Source organism: Phocoena sinus, chromosome 14 (assembly GCF_008692025.1).
Source record: "Phocoena sinus isolate mPhoSin1 chromosome 14, mPhoSin1.pri, whole genome shotgun sequence".
Taxonomy (NCBI): domain Eukaryota; kingdom Metazoa; phylum Chordata; class Mammalia; order Artiodactyla; family Phocoenidae; genus Phocoena; species Phocoena sinus.
In genome coordinates, this window is record NC_045776.1 from 77719841 (window position 1) to 77744306 (window position 24466).

The 24466-nt window shown below is 47.8% G+C and overlaps 1 protein-coding gene across 3 annotated transcripts in view; it reads right to left on the bottom strand.

Moving 5' to 3' along the window:
• TESC (tescalcin) overlaps positions 1-24164 on the bottom strand; it is a 69044-nt gene extending 44880 nt beyond the window's left edge. For all 3 annotated transcript variants that reach the window (XR_004345535.1, XR_004345536.1, XM_032603688.1), the window contains exon 1: positions 23960-24164. Coding sequence is in view for 1 of the 3 variants with exons in the window: in XM_032603688.1 (XP_032459579.1) it covers positions 23960-24017 (58 nt within the window). In the remaining 2 variants the exon portion in view is untranslated. The remainder of the gene's footprint in view (positions 1-23959) is intronic.
• Between the last annotated feature and the right edge of the window lie 302 nt (positions 24165-24466).

The window sequence follows — 24466 nt, forward strand, 5'->3', positions numbered from 1 at the left end:
AGCCTGCGCTCTAGAGCCTGCGAGCCACAACTACTGAGCTTGCGTGCCTAGAGCCCGTGCTCCGCAACAAGAGAAGCCACTGCAATGAGAAGCCCATGCCCCACAAAAAAGAGTAGCCCCCACTCGCCGCAACTAGAGAAAGCCTGCGCGCAGCAACGAAGACCCAATGCAGCCAAATAAATAAATTTTAAAAAATGGATTAATGACCTAAATGTAAGGCCAGACACTATAAAACTCTTAGAGGAAAACATAGGCAGAACACTCTCTGACATAAATTGCAGCAATAACTTCTTTGATTCACCTCCTAGAGTAATGAAAATAAAAACAAAAATAAACAAATGAGACCAAATTAAACTTAAAAGCTTCTGCACAGCAAAGAAAACCATAAACAAAACAAAGAGACAACTCACAGAATGGCAGAAAATGTTTGCAAACGAAGCAATCAACAAGGGATTGATTAATCTCCAAAATATACAAACAGCTCATGCAGCTCTTATATCAAAAAACAAACAACCCAATCAAAAAATGGGCAGAAGATCTAAGTAGACATTTCTCCAAAAAAGTCATAAAGATAGCCTAAAGCACATGAAGACATGCTTGACATCACTAATTATCAGAGAAATGCAAATCAAAACTACAGTGAGGTATCACCTCACACCAGTCAGAATGGCCATCATCAAAAAGTCTACGAACAATAAATGCTGGAGAGGGTGTGGAGAAAAGGGAACTCTCCTACACTGTTTGTGGGAATGTAAATTGGTACAGCCGCTACAGAGAACAGTATGGAGGTTCCTTAAAAAGCTAAAAACAGAACTACCATATGATCTAGCAATCCTACTCCTGGGCACATATCTGGAGAAAACTATAATTTAAAAAGATACATGCACCTCAATGTTCACTGCAGCGCTATTACAATAGCCAGGACATGGAAGCAACCTAAATGTCCACTGACCGAGGAATGGATAAAGAAGATGTGGTACATGTATACAATGGAATATTACTTAGCCATAAAAAAGAAGAAAATCATGCCATTTGCAGCAACGTGGATGCAACTAGAAATTATACTAAGTGAAGTCAGACAAAGACAAATATCATATCATTCATATGTGGAATCTAATTTTAAAAAATGATACAAATGAACTTATTTACCAAACGGAAACAGACTTACAGGTGTCAAAAACAAACTTATGATTACCAAGGGGGAAAAGCTGGGGGGAGGGATAAATCAGGAGTTTGGGATTGACACACACACCCTACTGTATATAAGATAGATAACAAACAAGGACCTACTATACAGCTCAGGGAACTCTACTCAATACTCTGTGATAACCCATATGAGAAAAGGATCTGAAAACGAATGAAAATATGTATATGCATAACTGATCTCTTCGCTGTACACCCGAAATGAACACGACATTGGAAATCAACTGTACTCCAATAAAAGTTAATAAAAAAAAGAAAAAACGATTTTTTTCCGTGTGATGAGAACTGTTAGGACTTACTTTTCTAACAACTTTCACGCATAACATACGGCAACGTTCGTTCTATTTATCACGTGGTACATCACATCCCTGGTACCGATTTATCTTACAAGTGCAAGATCGTACCCTCTGACTGCCATCATCCAATTCCCCCCTCTCCCCACCCCCAACTGTTTTAGACAACCTACGTACAGTTGGTTTTTTTTAATTACCATTTTTGGTGGGTAGGCCCTGTTTATTCCACAGCTAAGACTGGGCCTGGTGGGTTCCAGGCTTTAGAAGGCTTCCACCCACGTGTCGGTGCTTATTTTATGAAAGGCACAATATTAAACCCTTATGTGTACCTTCTCACTTCCTCCTCAAAACAACCCTGTGAATAGATACTTTTTCCCTCTGTTGTATCACTGGAAAAGTTCAGCTCAGAGGGTGCTATGATCACACAACTGTGATCGGTAGAACTGGGATTCAACCTCAAATCTCCCCAGCTGCACAGCCCATCCTTAACCGCTACACAACATCACCTCCTTTCCCAGAATATCCTAGTGTTTGAGGCCCTTAGGCCTGGTGCCTGGGGACTATGGACAGTTCTGGCAAAACTTTCTGAAATGGGGCTTCCCTGGTGGCACAGTGGTTAAGAATCCGCCTGCCAATGCAGGGGGCACAGGTTCAAGCCCTGGTCGGGGAAGATCCCACATGCTGCAGAGCAACTAACCCCATGCGTCACAACTACTGAGCCTGCACTCTAGAGCCCGCGAGCCACAACTACTGAAGCCCGCGTGGCTGAGGCCCATGCTCCGCAACGAGAAGCCACCGCAACGAGAAGCCTGCACACTGCAATGCAGAGTAGCCCCCGCTCGCCACAACTAGAGAAAGTCTGCGTGCAGCAACGAAGACCCAATGCACCCCCCCCCCAAAAAAATTAACATAAAATAAATAAATTTTAAAAAACTTTCCGAAATGGTGGCTGGGCTGGGGAAGGGCTCTCTCCCCGCACCAGACTCTTGGCATTTCTCATCCCTTAAGCATCTTTTCTCTTCCTGTTCCAGAGGTAGCTAATTTCTGGGGCCAACTGGTCACCTTACTTTACTTCATGTTTTTTTTAGCCTCAGGCTCAAACTGTGATCTCTTCAAGAATCTGCAACTCAGGGGACTCCCCTGGTGGTCCGGTGGGTAAGACTCCACGCTACGAATGCAGGGGGCCTGGGTTCGATCCCTGGTCTGGGAACTAGATCCCGCGTGTACGCCGTAACTAAGAAGTCCGCATGCCACAACTAAGAGATCCTGCATGCCAGCAACTAAAAAAAAAAAGACCCCGCATACCGCAATGAACATCCCGTGTGCAGCAACTAAGACCCGGTGCAGCCAAAGTAAATAAATAAATAATAAATAAATATTCGAAATAAAAAAGCATATGCAACTCAGAATTCTCAAGCCTTTCTAGAAGCTGTTGTTGGCTAGAAAATACTCTTTACGATGACCAACCCATCCCGAAGGCCTGCTATGTGCTGGGGGAATGGGGCTCATCTCCACACATTAGCTCATCTGTTCCTCATGACGCCCTGGCAGGAGGCTGCATCCCATGTTACAGATGTAGAAACCGACACTCGGAAAGGTCAGGTAACCCTTGGGGACAGTTATCACCTTTCTGGAGGAAAATACAGCCATTTACATCATATGTATGTTAGCACGGACATTCGTGTATTCCATGGTCTGGCCATTCCACTCTTAAATTAAGTACATACCCAACAGAAATGCGTACCTGCACACATCAGAAGATGTGTAGAAGGATTTCATGGCAGTACGATCTGAAGAGCCCTAAACTGGAAATTATCCAAATGCCCTGCAATGGCAGAATGAAGTGTGTGGTATATGCAAGTAATGGAATAGGATACAGCAGTGAAAATGAACAAACAGTATGGACAATAACTTGGGTGAGTTCCAAAACATATAACAACAAGCAGAAGAAGCCAGATGTGGAAGAGTACCTACTTTATGACTCCATTTACACAAAGCTCAGAAACGGGCAACACCCATCTGCAGTGTTACGTCAGGACAGGAAGGCTACATACGGTACGATCCCAACTACCTGACATTCCGGAAGAGGCAAAACCACCGAGACGGCAACGAGGTCAGCGGTTACCGGGGGAGCGGTGAGTTGGCGAAGCACAGAGAATTTTTAAGGCAGTGAACCTACTCTGCATGGTGCTATAATTATGGATACATGTCATTATACATTTGTCCAAACCCACGGGGTGTAGGACGCCAAGAGGGAACCCTCATGTAAACCGTGGACTCTGGGTGATGAGGTATCAATGGAGGTCCATCAATTGTAACAAATGTCCTCTCCGGTGGGGGATGCTGACAGTGGGCGAGGCTGTGCGTGGCGGGGGGGGGCAGGGGGCCATGAGTAATCTCTGTACCTTCCCCTGAATTTTGCTGTTCACCTAAAATGGCTCATAATAACGTCTTAATTTTTTTAAAAGTTAGGATAGAAGTTGCCCTTGATGGGGCAGTAATTTGAATGGGGCATGAGAGGGTTTCTGGGAACTGGAAGCGTTTAATTCTTGATCCAGCTGCAGGTTACACAGATGTGTTCTCAGCAAGTTTGGGGATCTGCATGCTCACTAGTGATGCACTCTTCTGTATGTGATGTCGCAATAAAACATTTACTTAAGAAGCTCAGCAGTTCTACTTGGCGGGGATTTATCCTGAAAGAATAAATCCAACGGGTGCAACAAGATGAGTACATAACTGTTCACCGTGGCATTCTCTACAACAGTGTAAAAACTGGACTCAACCTCAGGGCCCACCAAGAGCAGATCAGTTAAATACTTTATGGTAGATTCAGCCAATTTTTAAAAAAAGATGCTGCGTTTAAAAGTGACAGTTGTGTACTGAATATGAACATACATTCCAACATAATGTTGTCTAAAAACAACTGCTATGAAAACAGCATGAACCCCCATTGGGAAGACATCTAAATAGATACAAATGTATATAAGTAAGGAAAGAAAATCAACCTGTTTTCCCCAAATAATAATAGCAATTATCTCTCAATGCTGGGATTAAAGACTATGTTTGTTTTGCTTTGATTCATCTATATTTTCCAAACCGTCTCTTATACAATATATATTTATTAGTCGTGTAATGAATATTTTAAGCACACAATATGGTCCCATATGGGACAGTCGAGGGATCTCAAAAATATTGTTAGTGGTGAATCATTCATTGGCAAGTACTGCATCCTGGGCACGTGTGTGCTTATTTAATCATCTCCGTGACCCACTGACCAAAAGACAGACGATTCCCATCTTACAGACACACAGATCAGTAACCTGCTCAAGGTCACTAAACTTCAAAGAGGCAGACCCAGGATTTTAACTTAGTCTGTCTGGCAGAACATGTGTGGTTTAGTTTAGGTTTTCTTTCTAACTGACACCCCACACTGCCTCGCTTTAGGTGATCAGATTACACGGCCAATTAGAGTTCTCAGCTCTAACTCACAGATCAAAAAAAATTACGCTGATGCCATCTGCAGCAACATGGATGGACCTAGAGATTGTCACACTAAGTGAAGTAAGTCGGAGAAAGACAAATTATCGTATGATATCGCTTATATGTGGAATCTTAAAAAATGATACAAATGAACTTATTTACAAAGCAGAAATAGACTTACAGACATAGGAAACAAACTTATGGTTACCAAAGGGGAAAGGGGGGAGGGAGGGATAAATGAGGCGTTTGGGATTAACATACACACACTACTATATATAAAATAGATGAACAACAAGGGGCTACTGTATAACAGAGAACTATACTCAATATCTTATAATGACCTATAATGGAAAAGAATCTAAAAAAGAATCTATATATGTATAACTGAGTCATTTTGCTATATACCTGAAACTAACACATCGTAAATCAACTATATTTCAGTAATTTTTTTTAAATACACTGATCTGTTGCGAAATAATGATCAGAAATTAAAGCCAACCACACGCTCCTAAACCACCTCCATGAAAAATAAGTGAGAGAGGCCCGTCATAAAGCCACGCCTGGCGGGGTTCCATTTATACAAAACACTCGGAGGGGCAAAGCCATAGAGACAGAAAGTAGACCAGTGGTTGCCTGGGGCTGTGGAAAGAGAGAGGGAATCATTGTTAATAGCAAAGGAGTTTCTTTGACGGGGATGAAAATGTTCCAAAATTAGACTGTTACACAACCCTGTGATTATACTACAAACTGAGGACACTTTATTTTTTTTATTTTTTGCGGTACACGGGCCTCTCACTGTTGTGGTCTCTCCTGTTGCGGAGCACAGGCTCCGGACGTGCAGGCTCAGCGGCCATGGCTCACGGGCCCAGCCGCTCCGCGGCATGTGGGATCTTCCGGGACCGGGGCACGAACCCGTGTCCCCTGCGTCGGCGGGCGGACTCTCAACCACCGTGCCACCAGGGAAGCCCTCAACTGTGGACACTTTAAATGGGTGAAATGCAGGGGATGTGAGTTATATCTCAATAAAGACATTAAGAAAGAAGTTAGTGCATAAACATGACAATAGCCGTTAATTAACAATAGGCATTCATCGAGCTGTGTCCTGGGCACTGTGTTCGACTTTACTCTTGACAAGCCTTGGCTCACATAACTCTCAATCAATCCTATCAGGTAGGCACAGTTTTCTCCCCAACCTAGAGATGGGAACACTGAGACCTGCCCAAGGTCACACAGACAGGAGGCACTGTGTAAACCATAAACCATCTCAGACCAGATTTCTCTAATGAAGAGTTTGCAGCTAATTGCATCCAAAGTGCGTGCACACATGACACACGCACCTTTCTGTCCTGCTTGACTGAAAGCAGAGGAATTAGGAGGACAAACTCCCCAATTCTGGTTCCCTCTTTTTGGCACTCAAATCCTCAGAGCCAAGAGCTCAGCCCTCAGCTAAGCTCCTGTGCCCTCAACTCCGGCCCCCCAGGCTGACCCTGGGCCCCCTATAAGGTCTGTCCCATGAGCGCCTGATACACATGTGCCCATGTCACACCATGGAAGGCCCTGTCTGCTGTCCTCTCAAGGGTTCCCGGGACAGAAGCTTTTCCAGTTTCCCTGCTCCTTACTCTGAGCCCTCTCTCCAGGCCCCCGTGAGGTCACAGCTGCCATGGGAACGAGAGGCAGAGACACCTTGAGCCTGGCATCTCACCTCATTATTTTGGGTATTCGATTTCAACCTGAGGGAAATATACACCCTTCCATGGGGCTGGTGGGAGTTTAATCTGCCCAATTTTGTGGGGGGGGGGGGGGGGGGGGGCAGGGCAGAGTGACTTGTCATTTTGTATCAAAAGTTTAAACAAGTATATGCCTGTACTGTCCAATACAGAGCCACATGTGGCTACTGAAATGTGCTGAAGTGTAAAAAAAAAATACCGGCTTTTAAAGACTTAGTACGAAAAAAACGTAAACTGTCTTAATAATTTTTATATTAATTACATTTGAAATAATATTTTCGTTATAATGGGTTAAATATATTATTAAACTAACTTTACCTGTTTCTTTACTTTTTTTTTTTTTTAATGTGGCTACTAGAAAATCGGGAATTACATTCCATCTATTGCTCTTTGAAAATTTAGAATTATTCCACCTCGCATTGTATTTGTGCTGGAGAGTGCTTGGTATACATGCTCTGAAGCAGCAACTTGATCCCTAGGAATGAATCCCGAGTAACCGAGACATATGTACAAAGATAAACAGATAAGAATAATCATCGTTGCCTGTTTCAAACAGGAAAAAATCGGGGCAATGCCGGGCCACGGGAAACGGGTTAAATAAATCCTGGTGCATCCTAGACGGCCTGAGAAAATATGTTTAAAATATCGTGGGACATCAGAAAATGTTCATGGAATACCATGACATGGGAAAACCAACAGGCAACAAAGATCTCATTTACATCCAAGTTCACATTGTTATACAAGTGTGTACACAAGAAAAATTACGAAAGGTTCACAACGAAATAGTAAATTGTTCCGGAAGGTAGAATGACAGGACATTTCCCTCCTCTCGCTCCTTATCTTTGCTTACCTGTCCTTTAACTTTTCTGCAATTCATAGGGATTACGTGTGTAATCTTATTTAAATTCAACAATTTTTAACTTCAACAGCTATAATGAAAAGTAAAACAGAAAGTACCTAGCGCTGGTGACACTGTGGAGAAACTGGACCCCTCGGACATTGCTGGTGGGAGTGGGAAATTGCACAGCTGCTGTGGAAAAGAGTTTGGTGATTCCTCAATAAATTAAACACAGATTTACCACACAATCCAGAAATTCTGCTCCTAAGTATATAACCAAGATAAATGAAAACATACGCTCACAGAAAAGCCCATACATGAATGTTCACGGCACTACAGTGCATAACAGCCAAAAGGTAGAAACAACCCAGATGTCCATCAACAGGTGGATGGATGAAGAAAGCAGCTCATGCAACTCAATATCAAAAAGACAACCCAATCAAAAAACGGGTGGAAGATCTAAACAGACATTTCTCCAAAGAAGACATACGGATGGTCAAAAAGCACGTGAAAAGACGCTCAACATCACTAATTATCAGAGAAATGCAAATCAAAACTACAATGAGGTATCACCTCATACTGGTCAGAATGGCCGTCATCAAAAAGTCTACAAACAGAGCTGCAGTGAACATCTTGGTACCTGACTCTTTTTGAATTTTGGTTTTCTCAGGGTATATGTCCAGTAGTGGGATTGCTGGGTTGTATGGTAGTTCTATTTTTAGTTTTTGAAGGAACCCCCATACTGTTTTCCATAGTGGCTGTATCAATTTACATTCCCACTAACAGTGCAAGAGGGTTCCCTTTTCTCCACATCCTCTCCAGCATGTACTGTTTGTAGATTCTTTGATGATGACCATTCTGACCATGTGAGATGATATCTCACTGTAGTTTTGATTTGCATTTCTCTAATGATTAATGATGTTGAGCATTCTTACATGGAAGCAACCTAAGTGTCCATCAACAGATGAATGGATAAAGAAGATGTGGCAGATATATACAATGGAATATTACTCAGCCATAAAAAGGAACGAAACTGAGTTATTTGTAGTGAGGTGGATAGACCTAGAGTCTGTCATACAGAGTGAAGTAAGTCAGAAAAAGAAAAACAAATACTGTATGCTAACACATATATATGGAATCTAAAAAAAGAAGAAAAAAAAAGGTCAGAAGAACCTAGGGGCAAGATGGGAATAAAGATGCAGACCTACTAGAGAATGGACTTGAGGATATGGGGAGGAGGAAGGGTAAGCTGGGACAAAGTAAGAGAGTGGCATGGACATATATACACTACCAAATGTAAAATAGATAGCTAGTGGGAAGCAGCCGCATAGCCCAGGGAGATCAGCTCTGTGCTTTGTGACCACCTAGAGGGGTGGGATAGGGAGGGTGGGAGGGAGGAAGACGCAAGAGGGAAGAGCATATGGGAACGTATGTATATGTATAACTGATTCACTTTGCTATAAAGCAGAAACTAACATACCATTGTAAAGCAATTATACTCTAATAAAGATGTTCAAAAAAAAAGTCTACAAACAAATGCTGGGGAGGGTGTGGAGAAAAGGGGACCCTCTTGCACTGTTGGTGGAAATGTAAATGCGTACAGCCACTGTGGAGAACAGTATGGAGGTTCCTTAAAAAACTAAAAGTAGTACTACCATACGATCCAGCAATCCCACTACTGGGCATGTATCTGGAGAAAACTAATTTGAAAGATACATGCACCCCAATGTTCACTGAAGCACTCTTACAATAGCCAGGACATGGAAGCAACCTAAATGTCCACCGAAAGAGGTATGGATAAAGAAGATGGGGTACATATATACAATGGAATATTGCTCAGCCATAAAAAAGAATGAAATAATGCCATTTGCAGCAACATGGATGGACCTAGAGATTGTCTTACTGAGTGAAGTAAGTCAGAAAGAGAAAGATAAATATCATATGATATCACTTATAAGTGGAATTTTTAAAAATGATACAAATGGACTTATTTACAAAACAGAAACAGACTCACAGACTTCAAAAACAAACTTACGGTTACCAAAGGGGAACGATGGAGGGGAGGGATAAATCAGGAGTTAGGGATGAACATAAACAAACTATTACATATAAAACCGATAACCAACAATGACCTACCGTAAAGCACAGGGGACTCTACTCAATGTTCTGTAATAACCTGTTGGGAAAAGAATCTGAAAAAAAATGGATATATGTATACGTATAACTGAATCACTTTGCTGTACACCTGAAACTAACACAACATCGTAAATCGACTATACTCCAATAGAAATTTAAAATTAAATTTAAAAAAATAAGTACTGGGGTGTAATGTACATGGTAAATATAATTAACACTGCCGTATGTTATATATGAAAGTTACTGAGAGAAAATCCTAAGAGTTCTCATCACAAGAAAAAAAAGGTTTTCTTCGATTTCTTTAATTTTGTATCTATGTGAAATGATGGATATTCACTAAACTTACTGCGATCATCACTTCGTGATGTATGTAAATCAAATCATCATGCTGCACACCTTAAACTTATATACTGCTGTATGTCAATTATATCTCAGTAAAACTGGAAGAAGAAAAAAGGCCGGCAGCACAAATAGTTATTTCCTCCCATATTCAGTTTGCTTGTTTACTAAAAACTACATATTTAAGGAAACAAAGAACAATATTTGATTAAAAATTGATTTAATAAAAAAGTGTTCTATCCATACAACGGAATATTATTTGGCCATAAAAAAGGATGGAGTGGGCTTCCCTGGTGGCGCAGTGGTTGAGAGTCCGCCTGCCGATGCAGGGGACACGGGTTTGTGCCCCGGTACGGGAAGATCCCACATGCCGCGGAGCGGCTGGGCCCGTGAGCCATGGCCGCTGAGCCTGCGCGTCCGGAGTCTGTGCTCCGCAACGGGAGAGGCCAAGGCATTGGGAGGCCCGTGTACCGCAAAAAAAAAAAAAAAAAAAAAAAAAGGATGGAGTACTGACACCTGCTACGACGTGGATGAACCTGGAACATATTCTGCTGAGGCAAAGAAACCAGACACAAAAGGCCATATAGTGTGTGATTCCACTGATGTGAGATGCCCAGAGTAGGCAAATCTACGGACACAGAAAGTGTGTGAGTGGGGTGCTAATGGATATGGGGTCTCTGCCTGGCCCTGGCCCCAACGGTCAGGCTGCCGCCCTGGTATGCTAAGCAAGGAGTCACTGGGGAAGGAGAGTCGTACAGACCAGGGGTCAGAGACAACACTCAGGAAGGAGGGCGGGAGGAGACTAGGCGCCGAGAAACAGGCCCGAAATCTCCCACAAGGTCCGGCCTCCCTCACGTGACTTGCAAGGAAACCGAAGATCCCCATTTACCCACGTCCGCTACGGGGCGGTCAGGACTATTTGAGCCTGGTGGTGAGGGGCATATAGAATACCACTTGCTTCTTCCTCCCAGAATCTGGGCTGCCCTCAGGGGTGTGAGGGCCTGACGGACTCCTCCGTGGCACACCTGTATCTGCTCAACCCTCTGACAGGTGCCCCCACCACTCATTAAGAGAGATTTACTGAGTGCCTCTGGTTTGCTGGGCACCTGCCAGATGCCAAGGATGCAGACACAAAAGGCAGAGCCCTCACCTCGCTGGGATCCAGGGTCCTAAGTGCAGTGTCCGCTTGCCAAGGAGCACCAAAGTTGGAGTAGGGCTTCCAGTCCACGGGGATGGGGTGGGAGGTGATGCCCAGTGGGATCCCAGGGGCTGAGGGCTGGCGCAGGCAGAGTGGGAAGAACTCGGGAAGCTCCAAGCCCTTTAGCACGGGTGGGAGGCAGACTAGGAACAGGGGCACAGGAGTGGGGGGTGCACACGTCACACTAAGGCACTTAGACTTCACCCTGAGTTTCCGGAGGATGCTAAGCCACAGAACAAGATCCCATGTGCCCGGCAACCGAACGGAGGGCTGATGCAGATGATGGGGCTGGGTACCCACTGAGAGGTGGGCAGGTGGAGCAGTCCAGGTAGGGAAGGGCGCTCAAGACACAGCTGAGAGAAGCAAGGGTGGTTGAGAGCACGCAGGCTGCTTTCTCCAGGGGCACGCCAGAGCCACCCTGCCTCCCTCCGTTTCCCCCTGCAGTGCCAGCCTGGATGCAGGCTCTGGGACTCCAAGTGGCATCACTGGGAAGGGCTTGGTGGCTTCCAGGACCCCCAAAGCTCTCCTGCTGGCTGTGTCCCGAGAGACTGGCCAGTACTCAACCCAGGCATTGGCCGAGGTCCTGCAACACAGAGGTGCGCCCAGCCAGACAGAAAGGTGAGCTAACCCCATCGCTTCCAAGAGCTGCAGGTTCAACCCCCAGCTTCTCGTCTTACTAAACCTTCTTCCCAAGACTGTTAACTCCCTCCTCCGAAATTCAGAGATAATAATAGCACTGCCTACATGTGGCTGTTCCTACCACGAAAAACAATCAAATCACATACACAACATGCGTAATCGTCAAAGCGTGGGAACCCAAACGTCCATCTACTTGTGAACAGATGAACAAAATGCGGCATCTCCAACCAATGGAACATTATTCCACCAGGAGACAGAATGAAGCAGTGACGCTTGATACAACCTGGATGAGCCTTGAAAACATGACATGAAGAAGCCAGACATGCAAGGCCACTACTGTAGGCTTCCTTTTATATGAATCTCCCAAAGTAAGCAAATCCATAGAGACAGAAAGTAGGTTAGTGGTTGCCAGGGGCTACGAGTTGGGAGATTAGAGTGACTGCTGACGCTTCTTTCTGGGGTGATGAAGATGGTCGGGAAATACAGTGGCGATGGCGGCACATCATTGTCAATGTGCTTAATGCCACTGAATTGTATGCTTCTCTGTTGGCCCAGTGGTTAGGACTCCACGCTTCCACGGTTGGGGGCCCAGGTTCAACCCCTGGTTGGGAAACTAAGATCCTGCAAGCCGCACGGTGCGGCCACAATAAATAAATAAATAATAAAAATAAAATAAAATGGTTAGGACGGTAAATTTCGTGTTATGTGAATTTTGCCCCCATTGAAAAAAATAATGATATACACACTGAGCACTGAACCTGGCCGGAAGAGCGTAAGATCCTGGAGCCGCCATGCTTGCTAGTATTATGTCCCCAAAGCAATAATCTCATGGTACCCATGCGGCTCTTCAGCTGCCTCCAGGATCCCAGGGGAGAGAGAACTTGTGCACCTCCTGGAATTACAGCCCAAGCCATGACTAAGCCGGGGCCTGGGCAGGGAGAGCGAGGGACCGGCCTCCACAGCCTGGAAGGGACCCTCCCCCACATGCCTGGCACCCACACGATGCTTCACGGTGCCGGATGCCCTGTTCCTCTCCTCCACCTGCCTGCCCCTTGGAAGCCATGTGCCGGGAGTGTACACATGCCAGACCACACCTCACTGCTGGGAATTTAAAGTAATCCAAAGAGGCACCTGGGTGCCCTCGGTCTTGAGAATGAAGTTATCAAACTCAATTCTATTCCAAAGCAGAAGCAACGACAAGAAGATTAGTTGCTGGCCTTCCTCCAGCAGCTTTCAACCCTTTGCTCGAAAACGTCAACCCGCTTTGTAAGGGCAAAAGCTGAGGGGTTCCCAGGAAGAGCCGCCCCAGGCCCGTGCCAGCCTGAGGACGGCAGTTATTTTAGGTACCGAGGGTCTTGTTAGGCTATTTCCTTTTGTTTTGTTTTCTGCACAGAATGAATCCTCCAGATCTCAGGACTGGAGGGGACTCTGGGACAGACTGAAGGGACATGATTTTAGAAAACATTCTCCCCTCATGAGCAACGAGACAACTCAGAAAGCTGTCAGAGTGGGTGAGCATGACTCAAAGTCACACAGACCATGCTCTGCTCACCCGTGCTCACCTTCCTACGGCTAGCCTCTGTTCTTTCCCATTTGCCTTAGAGCAGCAATAACCACCACCAAGTGTCAGCATTTACTCAGAGGCAGGAACTAAGCCAAACACTTGACACACACGATCTTATTTAGTCCCCATCACAGTGTCTGCCTCTCCTGGGGGTATCACACCCATTTTACAGATATGGAAACTGACTCTCAGAGAGGGTAAGTCACTCGCTGAAGGTCACACGGATATAAGTGGCAGAACTGGGATTTGAACCCAGGTCTGTGACTCCAGAATCTGTCCTCCTGACCATCTGCTGTGCTGTCTGCCAAAACTAAGAAGTGACTGGGACAATGAATACATAACTAAACAAAGAGAGAGGTCTCCATTTTAATAAAAAGACTAAAGACGAGGAAGGGAGAAAAGCAACAGCTAATCGGCGGAGATTTGGGCACTTTTCAGAGTCTCTAGGAAACTGGTTTTCACATTCTTCCAGAATCTTCAGCTCCAGATTTACCAAAAGCATGAGGGCTTATTATGGTAGGACATTTAGGTAAAGAACTCCAGTATCAGGACTTCCCTGGTGGTCCAGTGGTTAAGACTCCACGCTTCCAAAGCAGGGGGTGTTGGGTAGATCCCTGACTGGGGAACTAAGATCCCACATGCCACACAGCATGGCCAAAAAATACTAAAAAAAAAAAAAAAAAAAAAAAAAAAAAAAAAAAAAGAACTCCAGTTCCTTCTACAAGGAGCTAACACAGACTTTGCATTCCACTACAAACCTGTGAAGCACTGGACAAAATTAGAAAAAAATTTTAGACATCACTAAGCTTGAAAGAAAGGGAAATCCCCAGGTGCCAGAAGCAAGGAGGGGACTCAGACCCAGCAAGTGAGGTGGCCCAGGGGTACCAGGATATTTCCGGGCTCTCACAGCAAAGGTGTGGCTTCTAGCCCACTGAGTGACAGCAGTGGCCTTGGGTCCATACGAGTTAGAAGTGAGACTCCTATCAAAAGCTAGAGCACAAAGGGCTGCCTCTCCATATAAGGTGGGACAGAAAAATGTTCCCTGCTGGCCCAGAGAATCAACAAGGAAGCTGACTCTGCAGAAGAGGTGGCAGGGTGCAGAGGAGATGAGGGGGACTCTATGATGAATCAAAACTCCAGGCCTGTGTCATTCACAAGAGAAAAATCCAAACCTCTGTGGCACAGGAAAGCCAAATTGAGGAATTAATGTAAAAAGTGTTTCCAGACCAGCGAAAGCCCTAAGGTACCCAGAACAACAAATGCAAAGCACTGTGTGAGGTACTTCTATAGCCCAGGGCACAGGGTACTCTCATGGGAGAGGTACTTCAGCTAAGCCCATCTCTACTTGGTGTGGCCTCAGCATGAATCTGGAGATGACTGAAAACCAGGGGGGAGCCAGCCCAAAGATGAGCTCAGAATCAAAAACCAAACTACACAGCAAATGACCACCATATGGGATAATCAGCAGACACAGTTAATAAATGGAATGGACCCCCAAGAAGATGAGACAGCAGAGACTATACAGTAAGCTTCAAATTATTACAAATAATGTAAGAACAGTGCCCTATGACAAAAGCAGTGAATCTGAAAACCTTATAGAACTTACAAAATGTTTTTTTTTTAAGTCTATGGAATTTAAAAAACTAAGTTGGGTTAAGGCAGCAAAGCTGTAATAGCTAAAGAGAGAATTAGTGAATTGGAAGACAGACCTAAGGAAACAAATCAAGATACAGCACAGAGCAACAAAAAGATAGGAAATATGCAAGAAAAGTAAAGAGGCATTCAGGACAGAATGACACGGTTCATCCCCTTCCAAAGTAATTACTGAGGAAAAAGATTAGGAGAAAGGGGAGAGGTAATATCTTCATTATGGAAGATATCAGTCAATTTTAGAATAATACAGCATAAACCATTCCCAGGCAGGATAAATTAAATCCACACCTACACAAAGCACCTAAAAAAACACCACCAACAAATATTTTTAAACAGAGGGGAAGAAGCAGATTTCTACAAAGAAATATCAATCAGACAAAAGAGACGACTTTTCAACAGCAAGAAGAGACCAAAAACTCAGTGCTGAGAGAAAACATGCAGCAACCTCAAATTTTATACCCAGCCGAATGATCATTCCTGTAGCCTGGCAAAATAAAGACATTTTCAGACAAAGCTGACAACTCACAGGGACTCGTTGCAAACTCCATGGAAAGGTGTGTTACATAAGAAGAAACTGAATTTGGGGACTTCCCTGGTGGTCCAGTGGGTAGGACTCTGTGCTCCCAAGGCAGGGGGCCCGGGTTCGATCCGTTTGGGGAAACTAGATCCCATATGCATGCTGTGACTAAGAGTTTGCATGTAACAACTAAGAAGCTCGCACACCCCAACTAAAAAAGGATCCTGCATGCCGCAACAAAGATCCTGCGTGCCACGACTAAGACCTCGTACAGCCAAAGTAAATACTTAAAAAACCCCTGAATCTGTAAGGAAGAATGGCTGCAAAAATTAATAGAGTCTGCATAAAACAAAAACCAGTTATGTAGGTTTTTAAATTAAAGAAAAAATACTACAGAGTGATACAAATTAAAGTATGCTAAGGTCCCTGATCATTAGCACATCAAGAAAATGACAAACTTGACGCATGTCAAAGATGGCAGGCGTGTCACAAGTGATATGAATTACTGAAGGAAGTTACAGAATACCCTTAAAAAGGAGATATATGGCCAGCTTCTGAAAGGTTTACAATCGAAACGATCTGTACCTGCCAACAACTATTGAACACTTACGACGTGTGAAGAGCTTTACTCAAATTCTCATTCAATCCTCACAGCAGCCCCGGGACACATTCGCATCATACAGATGAGGAAACTAAGACTCAGGGAGGCGAAGTTTCTTGCTTAGACAGTAAACAGCAGCGTCGTGATTCAAACCCACATCTACCTGCTGCTAAAGGTCAAGGTGGTGGAAGGCTAGTCTGTGTCCACGTGGGACCCTGGCTGAGGCCTTGGAGATGCAGGAGAGGACAAGATAAGGGAACTCCCGAGAACTACCAGGTGGGTGAGGCCTGTGAAGTGCTGGGTGCTCACCTGGGGTTCTCTGATCACTGAGACCCTGGCATGGGTGCTCAGGAGCTGGGAAGGGCCCCCCTCCCTTTCTCTTTCCGTCGCTGTATAACTCAGCCACACCAACCGTGCTGCTGTCTCCTGCCTGGCCACCTGCCCTCCCTCCCAGAGGTACCTGGGCCCTGAGACCTAACTGCTCCCTTTCACCTCCCAGGGAGCTGTGCTGAGAACAGAAGGCCCACTTCTGACAGCCTGCCCGTCCACAAAGGTCACACTGTTGGGACAACAAAGGGCCTTTTTGTCCTCACGCTTAAGGTGATTTCCACCACTGGCAGAAATCACCCACTTGACCTTCTGGTTTTATGAATTAATAACAAAGATGGAGCCGGCGACAGGATGGCTGGCAGGACCAGGGTGCCAGCCTCCTCCTCGTCACCTTGCCCAGCCTCTCCAGGCTGGGAAAAGGAGGCCCTGCCTTATCTTCCCAAAGCAGTGGGCACTCCTGAGCCAAAAACGCCTTGTTCCCTGGGCTTGAGATAGCAGATACTAAAGTGCTTTGCAAAAGTGGAAGCATCTTATCGCGGCATTTTTTTCTGTAGGATTGGGCCGTATGGCATATCTGAGCAGTGATTAAATTCCATGTTGCATTCTGGGGACCATTAACTCACAGAAAAATTACCCTGCCAGCGTGGGGATGGGGGAGGCGAGAAAGAAAGATGCATGAGGGATCTAATTACTACCAATCCGTGGAGCTGAGAAGTCTTGGAGTGGATTGCCGGTTGCCTTCACGCAGAGAAAACACAACTTCTGAAACAGACGTGAGCCACACAGTCAGACCCAGGAAATGGAGGGGGTCTCTTCTTCTTAGCCCTCCCCACACCCCTCACACTGCTCATCACCAAGCTTGCCTTCCCGGGGGGTTGGGGGGGGGGGGGGCACAGCCCACACTTCTAGAACTTTCCACATCACCCAGAGCTAATCCTATCTGCCTTGAGGTCCGATTCTCCCCTTGCCAGCTGGGTAAACAAGTGTGTGGAACACTGTTAACAAGGTCATGGGGCAGCAGTGTTGCCTCTCACAGATAATACGACTTGGGGTCACTCACACTCTCCATCTATGTTATGTCACGTGGGAGAGGTAGTTTCTCCTTGCACCCAAAAAACAGTGTTTTTTTTTTTACAGTGTATTCCTAAATTTATTTTTATTTATTTAATTTTTATTGAGTATGGTTGCTTTACAATGATGTGTTAGCCCCCACTGCACAACGAAATGAATCAGCCATACATACACATACAGATACCCCCTCCCTTTTGGACTTCCCTCCCATTTAGGCTACCACAGGGCATTAGGTGAGTTCCCTGTCCTATACAGCATGTTCCCATCAGCTGTCCATTTTATACAGAGTATCAATAATATATATGTGTCAATCCCAGCCTCCCAATTCCTCCCACCCCACCCCTTTCCCCCTTGGTATCCATACATTTGTTCTCTACCCGTCTCTACTTGTGCTTTGCAAGTAAGATCGTCTATACCATTAAAGAGGTCTTGTTTTGAATTTGGGTTCCACACACAACATCTAAGTGACCTTTATTTTAATTATATTTTGTTTTTATTGAATTATAATCAATTTATAATATCAAAATCATGTTAGCTGCCGGTGTACAGCACAGTGATTCAGTTATACGTATGCATCTAAGTGACCTTGAGCAGTCACCTGCGTGTCTGAGCCTCAGTTTCCTCATCTGTAAACGGGTAACAAAAGTCCCACTGGGCTCTTAGGAGGATGAGATGATGGATGGAAAAGGCCCAAGAAAGAGCAGCTGTTACCTCATCCACAGCTCTAGACCGTCTCATTGACTGCCACGTCTTCAAAGGGGTGGAGACGGCGGCTCAGAGAGGGCTGCGGCCTGGAGCAGGCGTCCCAGCACTGCCGCATGGGGCAAGCCTGATGATCGCCGGCCTCCGAGCCCTATTCTGCAGCTACTGCTAACATGGGATGACCGGATCCAGGTGCACAGAGTGCAAAATGGGCCAGGGCAGGGGGTGCTTCTGGGTGCCCAGGAATTAGTTCACTTGCTACCCAGCTCTTTCCCGCACGTTTCCACACTGGGAGCACCCAGGGAGTGGGCAGAGGTCTGGACAACCCACCCGACCAAGGCAGAAAAGGTTCCAGAGGGCTGGGGTCACTTGGCCCTCCCTGCTGTAGTTATGACCACTGCTCCCAGGGCCCCTGAGAGCTCAGCCTTTGGGGACCAGTCCTCCCAGATATGTTTGTTCCTCCCTCAGCAGGGAGCCACCATTTTTCATTCTTCTAAAAAAATATAAGTGCTCTTATTATTACTTTCTTATTGGGATCTGATTTACATACTGTGGCATGTATCTTCACTGTTTTAAGAATCTCAGGAAAGTTGAGGGTCCACATCTCCCAGAGCCCCACGGACACAATTCTGCACCCCACTTTATGGGTTTCAGAGACTCCCCAAGGATCCCAAGTTAAAACCACAGTCCACCCCAGAGGAAACGGAAAGGGAGCCAATAGGTCTTGTTGGCCATTTAGCTCCACAAGCCTTGGTGACAACAGGGTGAACACAGTGGTACCGGCCGGTCTGCCCTTACCCCTCAAGGCCCCGAGCTTCAGGAAGGCAGGGGAGGTGTCATGCCACCAGGGCACGTGGCAATGTGGTGAAGGGGCTGAGGCTGTGGTCTGGGGCTGCTTGAAGACTTTATAACCCAGGAGTACTGCCCAGCCAGGAGATTCCAGTGGAAAATGCAGTGCCACCCCTAGAAGCCAGCCCAGGCCACACAGGCCTCCCGCATCTCTGGTTCCCTCCCCAAAGGATGAGGTCCGGGGGTCAGACCAGGACTTGAATCCCGCCTCTGCTTCTCAGTGGCCTGTGGCAGTCACGTCCTCTCTTCAACCTTGACTTCCCCATCTCTGGAATGGGAAGGCCACAGTGTTCCTGGGAGGATTCCATGAGCCACCGCGGGGAAACTTCATAGCTCAGCAGTGTCTGGTAGATGACAGGCGCCCAATAAACATTAGCTGTGGAGCTGTCCTGGAGCCCGAAGGAAAAAACAGACCCCTCCACTCTTCCCAGATCCCTCCTCGTATTCTTTCCTTTCCAATTCCAGAAGCAGACACGGGGTTGGGGGGACAGGAAGCGGGGGCCACCTCCAGGCCAGCTCAAGGTGGGGACAGGGAACACGCTACAGTGAGTGATTCCTTTCTTCCTGTCCAGCGTCCACGTCACACCTTGGGACACACATTGGGCTTGACACCACGCCTGCCACGGAGAAAGGCCAGCTCACCACTCGGACACACAACCAGAATGCCTTCGCTCGGGTTTTTAATATGCATTTTAACAGTCTAGGTAGTCAGCTTTCCTGGCACAGAAAAGATGTTTGGGAGTACTTGTCCATGTTTTAAATCAGTCGATGAGACTCTGACAGGCAAGGCGAGGTGGGCGTGCAGACCCAAGGATGCCCTGCGTGAGCGAGCTTGCGCTCAGGCCTATTTTTGGCAGGGCTGACGTGGCCAAGGCCAGCTGCTGGTGTGGCACTAGATTTTATACCGGACACTGGCTCCTGGGCAATACTCCCTGGGTTATAAAGTCCCCAGGGCCTTCACCCCTTCAACGTGAACCTCTTGTGTTCTCACTGAGTACAAAGGTACTGAGTACACTCCCCACTCTCAGGGAGCTCCAAGTTTCAAGGGGGTGGCAGGCGACAAAGCTGACAATTATAACAGGGTGTGATGTGAGCTATTACGGGAGGGAATGCAGGGGCTGCAGGAGTGCTGACGATGGGCATTTAACACACAAAGGTAGGAAGGAGGGTAGCCAGGGATGGCTTTCTGGAAGGAAACAATAGCTAAGCTGAGCTCTGAACGAGGAAGAGCATGAGTTTCATAAAGAGACGAGGCAGGGCTTCCCTGGTGGCGCAGTGGTTGAGAGTCCACCTCCCGATGCAGGGGACGTGGGTTCGTGCCCCGGTCCGGGAGGATCCCACGTGCCGCGGAGCGGCTGGGCCCGTGAGCCATGGCCACTGAGCCTGCGCGTCCGGAGCCTGTGCTCCGCAACGGGAGAGGCCACAGCAGTGAGAGGCCCGCGTACCGCAAAAAAAAAAAAGAGAGAGAGAGAGACGGGGCAAAGAGGAAACGTGCGCGATCTTCACCTGGGTGGTGGTTACAGAAGTATGGCCATATGCAAACGCCGCATTATGTGAGATGGGAAGAGTGCTCCAGGCACAGGGAACCGATTGTACAAAGGCCTGGTGGTGAGAAAAATATACGGGCAGGCTGTTCCTACCCCTTCTGGGTTCCTAGAAATCTGAGGGGCAACGAAACACAGTGAAAGCACAGCAGTAGCAGGACAGTGAGCCTGGGGATCCTGAGATCCCTACTCCTCCGCTTATGAGCTGCGGGACAGGAGGCAAGTTGCTTGACTCCTCTGAGCCTCTGTAAAATGGCCACAGTACCACCTTCCCTGGAGGACTAGCATGAGGATTCCAAGAGAGTGCATGCAAAGGGATCACCCTGGTCCTCAGAGAGGCGGGGGAAGCCTAGCAACCCTGTGGGCACAGCCTGTTCTCTGGCTGCCCTGGACCTAGGGCTCTTCCCCCTTCTCAGGGATGCTTCCCAAGGGTTCTTATAGGAACACTCCACCCAGCCCGCAGGATGCTGGGAGCTGACGTTCCCACACCAAGTCAAGCACTGCCACCCACACATACACCCTCTTGTTGAATCTACACCGCCACCCCACGATCCAGGCGGGAGCACTAACGCTCAGAGAGGTAAAATGACTTGCTTAAGGTCATGCAGCTGTGAAGAAGTGGCACCAAGACTTAACTCTTACTTGTGGCTCAGAGCAACCAGGACCTATCAAGGTATTTAAAGCATGGCTGATAATACTAAACACTTGTGCTTGTTCTAAATACTTCAGGTGAATTCACTCACTTAATCCTTCCCAAGAACTCAGAGGAAGGTACCACTTTTATCCCGATTTTATAGTGCATGAAACTGAGGCATTCAGAGCATAAATGACTTGCCCAAGGCTGCATACCTATCAAGACCCCTTAAATCAGGTTCCCATCCCAACCTGAGCCCCACGTCCACGTCCTCATCTCATACAAACCTCATTCATTGTCCTCAACTTGTTCCTGCCAAAGGACCTTTGCATTCGCTGTGCCCTCTGCTCCAAATGCACTTCCGACTGGTCTTCATGCAGCTGGCTCCTTCTTACTTGGGTCTATTCCATTATCACCTCCCCCGAGAAGCCCTCCTGGTCCCCTCGAAAGAAATGTTTCCTTGCCCCTCCCCCAACTCTCATGCCGTCGGATTGTATCTTCTTCACGGAACTTGACACCAGTGGGTTGATCTGTTTATGCTGTGCATCTCCCCTCAGGAAATCAACCTCTCCGGGTCTGAATGGATAAAAGTGCTCAGACTGTGCCAACCCCTTTCACAGAACTAGGGGGAAGTCTACTTGAAGTTCAGATAACGGAAGGCATTATCCTCCCCTCTAGTCTGACCTCAGAACTCCTTCCCTGACCTCCTCTGTCTCCCCTCCCTCTTTGGGGTGTGAAATCTGAGTTCTGAGCAGCAAAAAGGGAAGTCACATCAGCCACCTCTAGGAAAGCAACAAAGCACGGAACCCTCAGCTTCTATCATCCGGGTCGGAGGCTGGGCCCAGGAAACTGACAAGATTCCCAGCATGCTCTGCAGCCCCGTCACCTGTCAAACCCACAACCAGATGGAATTCCCCCAGACTGCCTGCCACGAGGGGCTGCCTGAGAGACTGCGGCCAGCCCACCCTTCCTGCAGAGATACCAGCCTCAGAGAACCCCCATTTCTAACCAGCCAGATTTAAGGCAGCCAGAGGGCACTCAAGAAATAATAAAAACAGGGGAAATCCAAGAAACTCAGGTGACAGGAATCCTACCTCCTCTCTCACGTGCGCCTTGTTGAACTAGACTTTATAAAACTTTTTGAATAAGTGAGTCACACATGGTTCAAGATGAAAACATAAAAAAGTTAACAGTGAAAAGCTCACCCTCCCTTCATCTTTTCTACCAAATCCCCCAATAAGTATTATTCTTAATTCCTTGATGCAAATAAAAGTTACAAAAATATACTCTTACTCCCCCTCTTTAAAAAAAAAGGGGTTCCATATGATATATATGCACCACAACTTTTTTTTTCTCCGGTTGAAGATAGCTCTATATTTGTAAACAGGAAGGTGTCCGCGTACATGTCTGTGTATGTATGCATGTGTAGACGCAGACACCAATTATTAAGGGCTTTCTGTAATTTTCACCCAATTCTCCTGGAAAGAGGTGTTTAGATTGGGAATCAGGTGTTTAGATGGGGAGTCAGGAGTCATTTTTCAGCTCACGCACAAATGGCGGGGCCGCTCCCTCCAGCTGATCCACCATGGCCGCTGACTGTCTGCACTAAACTCGAAGCAGGCACCAGGAGCCAGCTCCTGACTGGAAATAACGCTGCAGCTACCGTTTTCTTGAGCATTTATCTACAAAATACTAGCAGAAATCCCATTCTAGAAGGAAGAAAACAGAGACAGAGAGAGGTAAAGTGACTAGCCCAAGGACACACAGCCAGGAAGTAGCGCTGGCGGGGTTGACACCCGGTCTGCCCATTGCCAAAGCCAGTCTGCCCACTCACCTGGCCTCTCTCGGTCTTCAGTCCACACCCCCTTCACAGCCCGTAATAGAACCGGGTGCCAGGGTCAAGTTCCCAGCCCGGCTGGACTTGGGCGGTCAGGCGCTTCCGCCATCACTTCCCTGCGGTCAGCTCGGCCCGCAGCCCGGCCTCCCGGTGCGGTGCGCCCTGCCCCAGGCGGATACGGGGCGCACAGCCTCTGCAGGCCCGGGAGTCCGGGCGAGCTCCACGAAGGTCGCCAGGCTCCAGCAAAGTGCTCTTCGGGCGCTGCCTCGCTTAATCCTCCCAGTTACCCATGGTGGGGTAGCGGGGGACCCGCCTGAAACCATTTTACAGACGGGAGGCTCAGAGACCCGCTCACCCGCGCTAAGGTCGCGGGGCCGGGCTCCCACCCAGCTCCCGCCGACTGAAAAACTTTCCTCCCCCTGCGTAATCCTGAATCCAAACGACTTTCAGGTGCGGGTCGCGTACAACAGCTGAGCGTCCACGGGCGCCAGCTCTCCCGGCCCGGGAGCCCGGACACTGCTCCCTCCCGGGTCCGCAGTCCCAGGTTCAGGGGTTCCCAGCCAACTCCGAGAGCACCGAGGGAGAGCTGCCGCGACACTTACTCAGCATCACCGCAGCCTGCAAAGTGGCCGGCGGGGACCCATTTGAAGGAGGGGGAGACTGAGGCGCAGAGAGAGCCAGCTACTAGTCCAAGGTCACACAGCGCGGTGGCCCGAAGCCCAGCGGGTGGCCGTGGGCTGGGAGCCCCCGTGCCAGCCGGCCGGCGGTCGTGGTCCCCGTCACCGTCCCCCGCGGGATACTCACAGCCTGTCTTGCCCTCGAGCTCCCGCACCTCCTCGGACGCGGAGTGGGTAGCGCCCATGGTGCCCGCGGCGGGGGCCCGGGGGCGCTCGTCCCTCCCAGGCCCTGGGCTGGCGTCGGCTGCGCAGCGGCGGGTCCGGCCTCGGGTCCGACACAGGTCGGGACGCCAGGAACTGGTCTGAGCCGCGGGTTCCGCGTGGGGTGCGAGAGCGCGGCCTCTTATAGCGGCGGCGGGCGGAGCGCCACGGTCCTAGTGCGCTCCGGCTTCGCGCATTGCCGGGAGTGGGGAGCGCCCCGCCCCGGGCCGGAAACGGCGGGGAGAGAGGTGAGGAGAGGAGGGGGACCCAGGTTCCCCATTCCCCACAACCGCGGCCGTGCTCGTCGCGCCTCACCCCTTCTGCACCCCTGCCGGCTGTGGGAAGAAGGTGTGAGCAGAGTTGGGGTTATAGGTAGGAGGTATCAGACCCCACGGAGGTTCCATGCCCTCCGCCACCCCTGTTCCACTACACA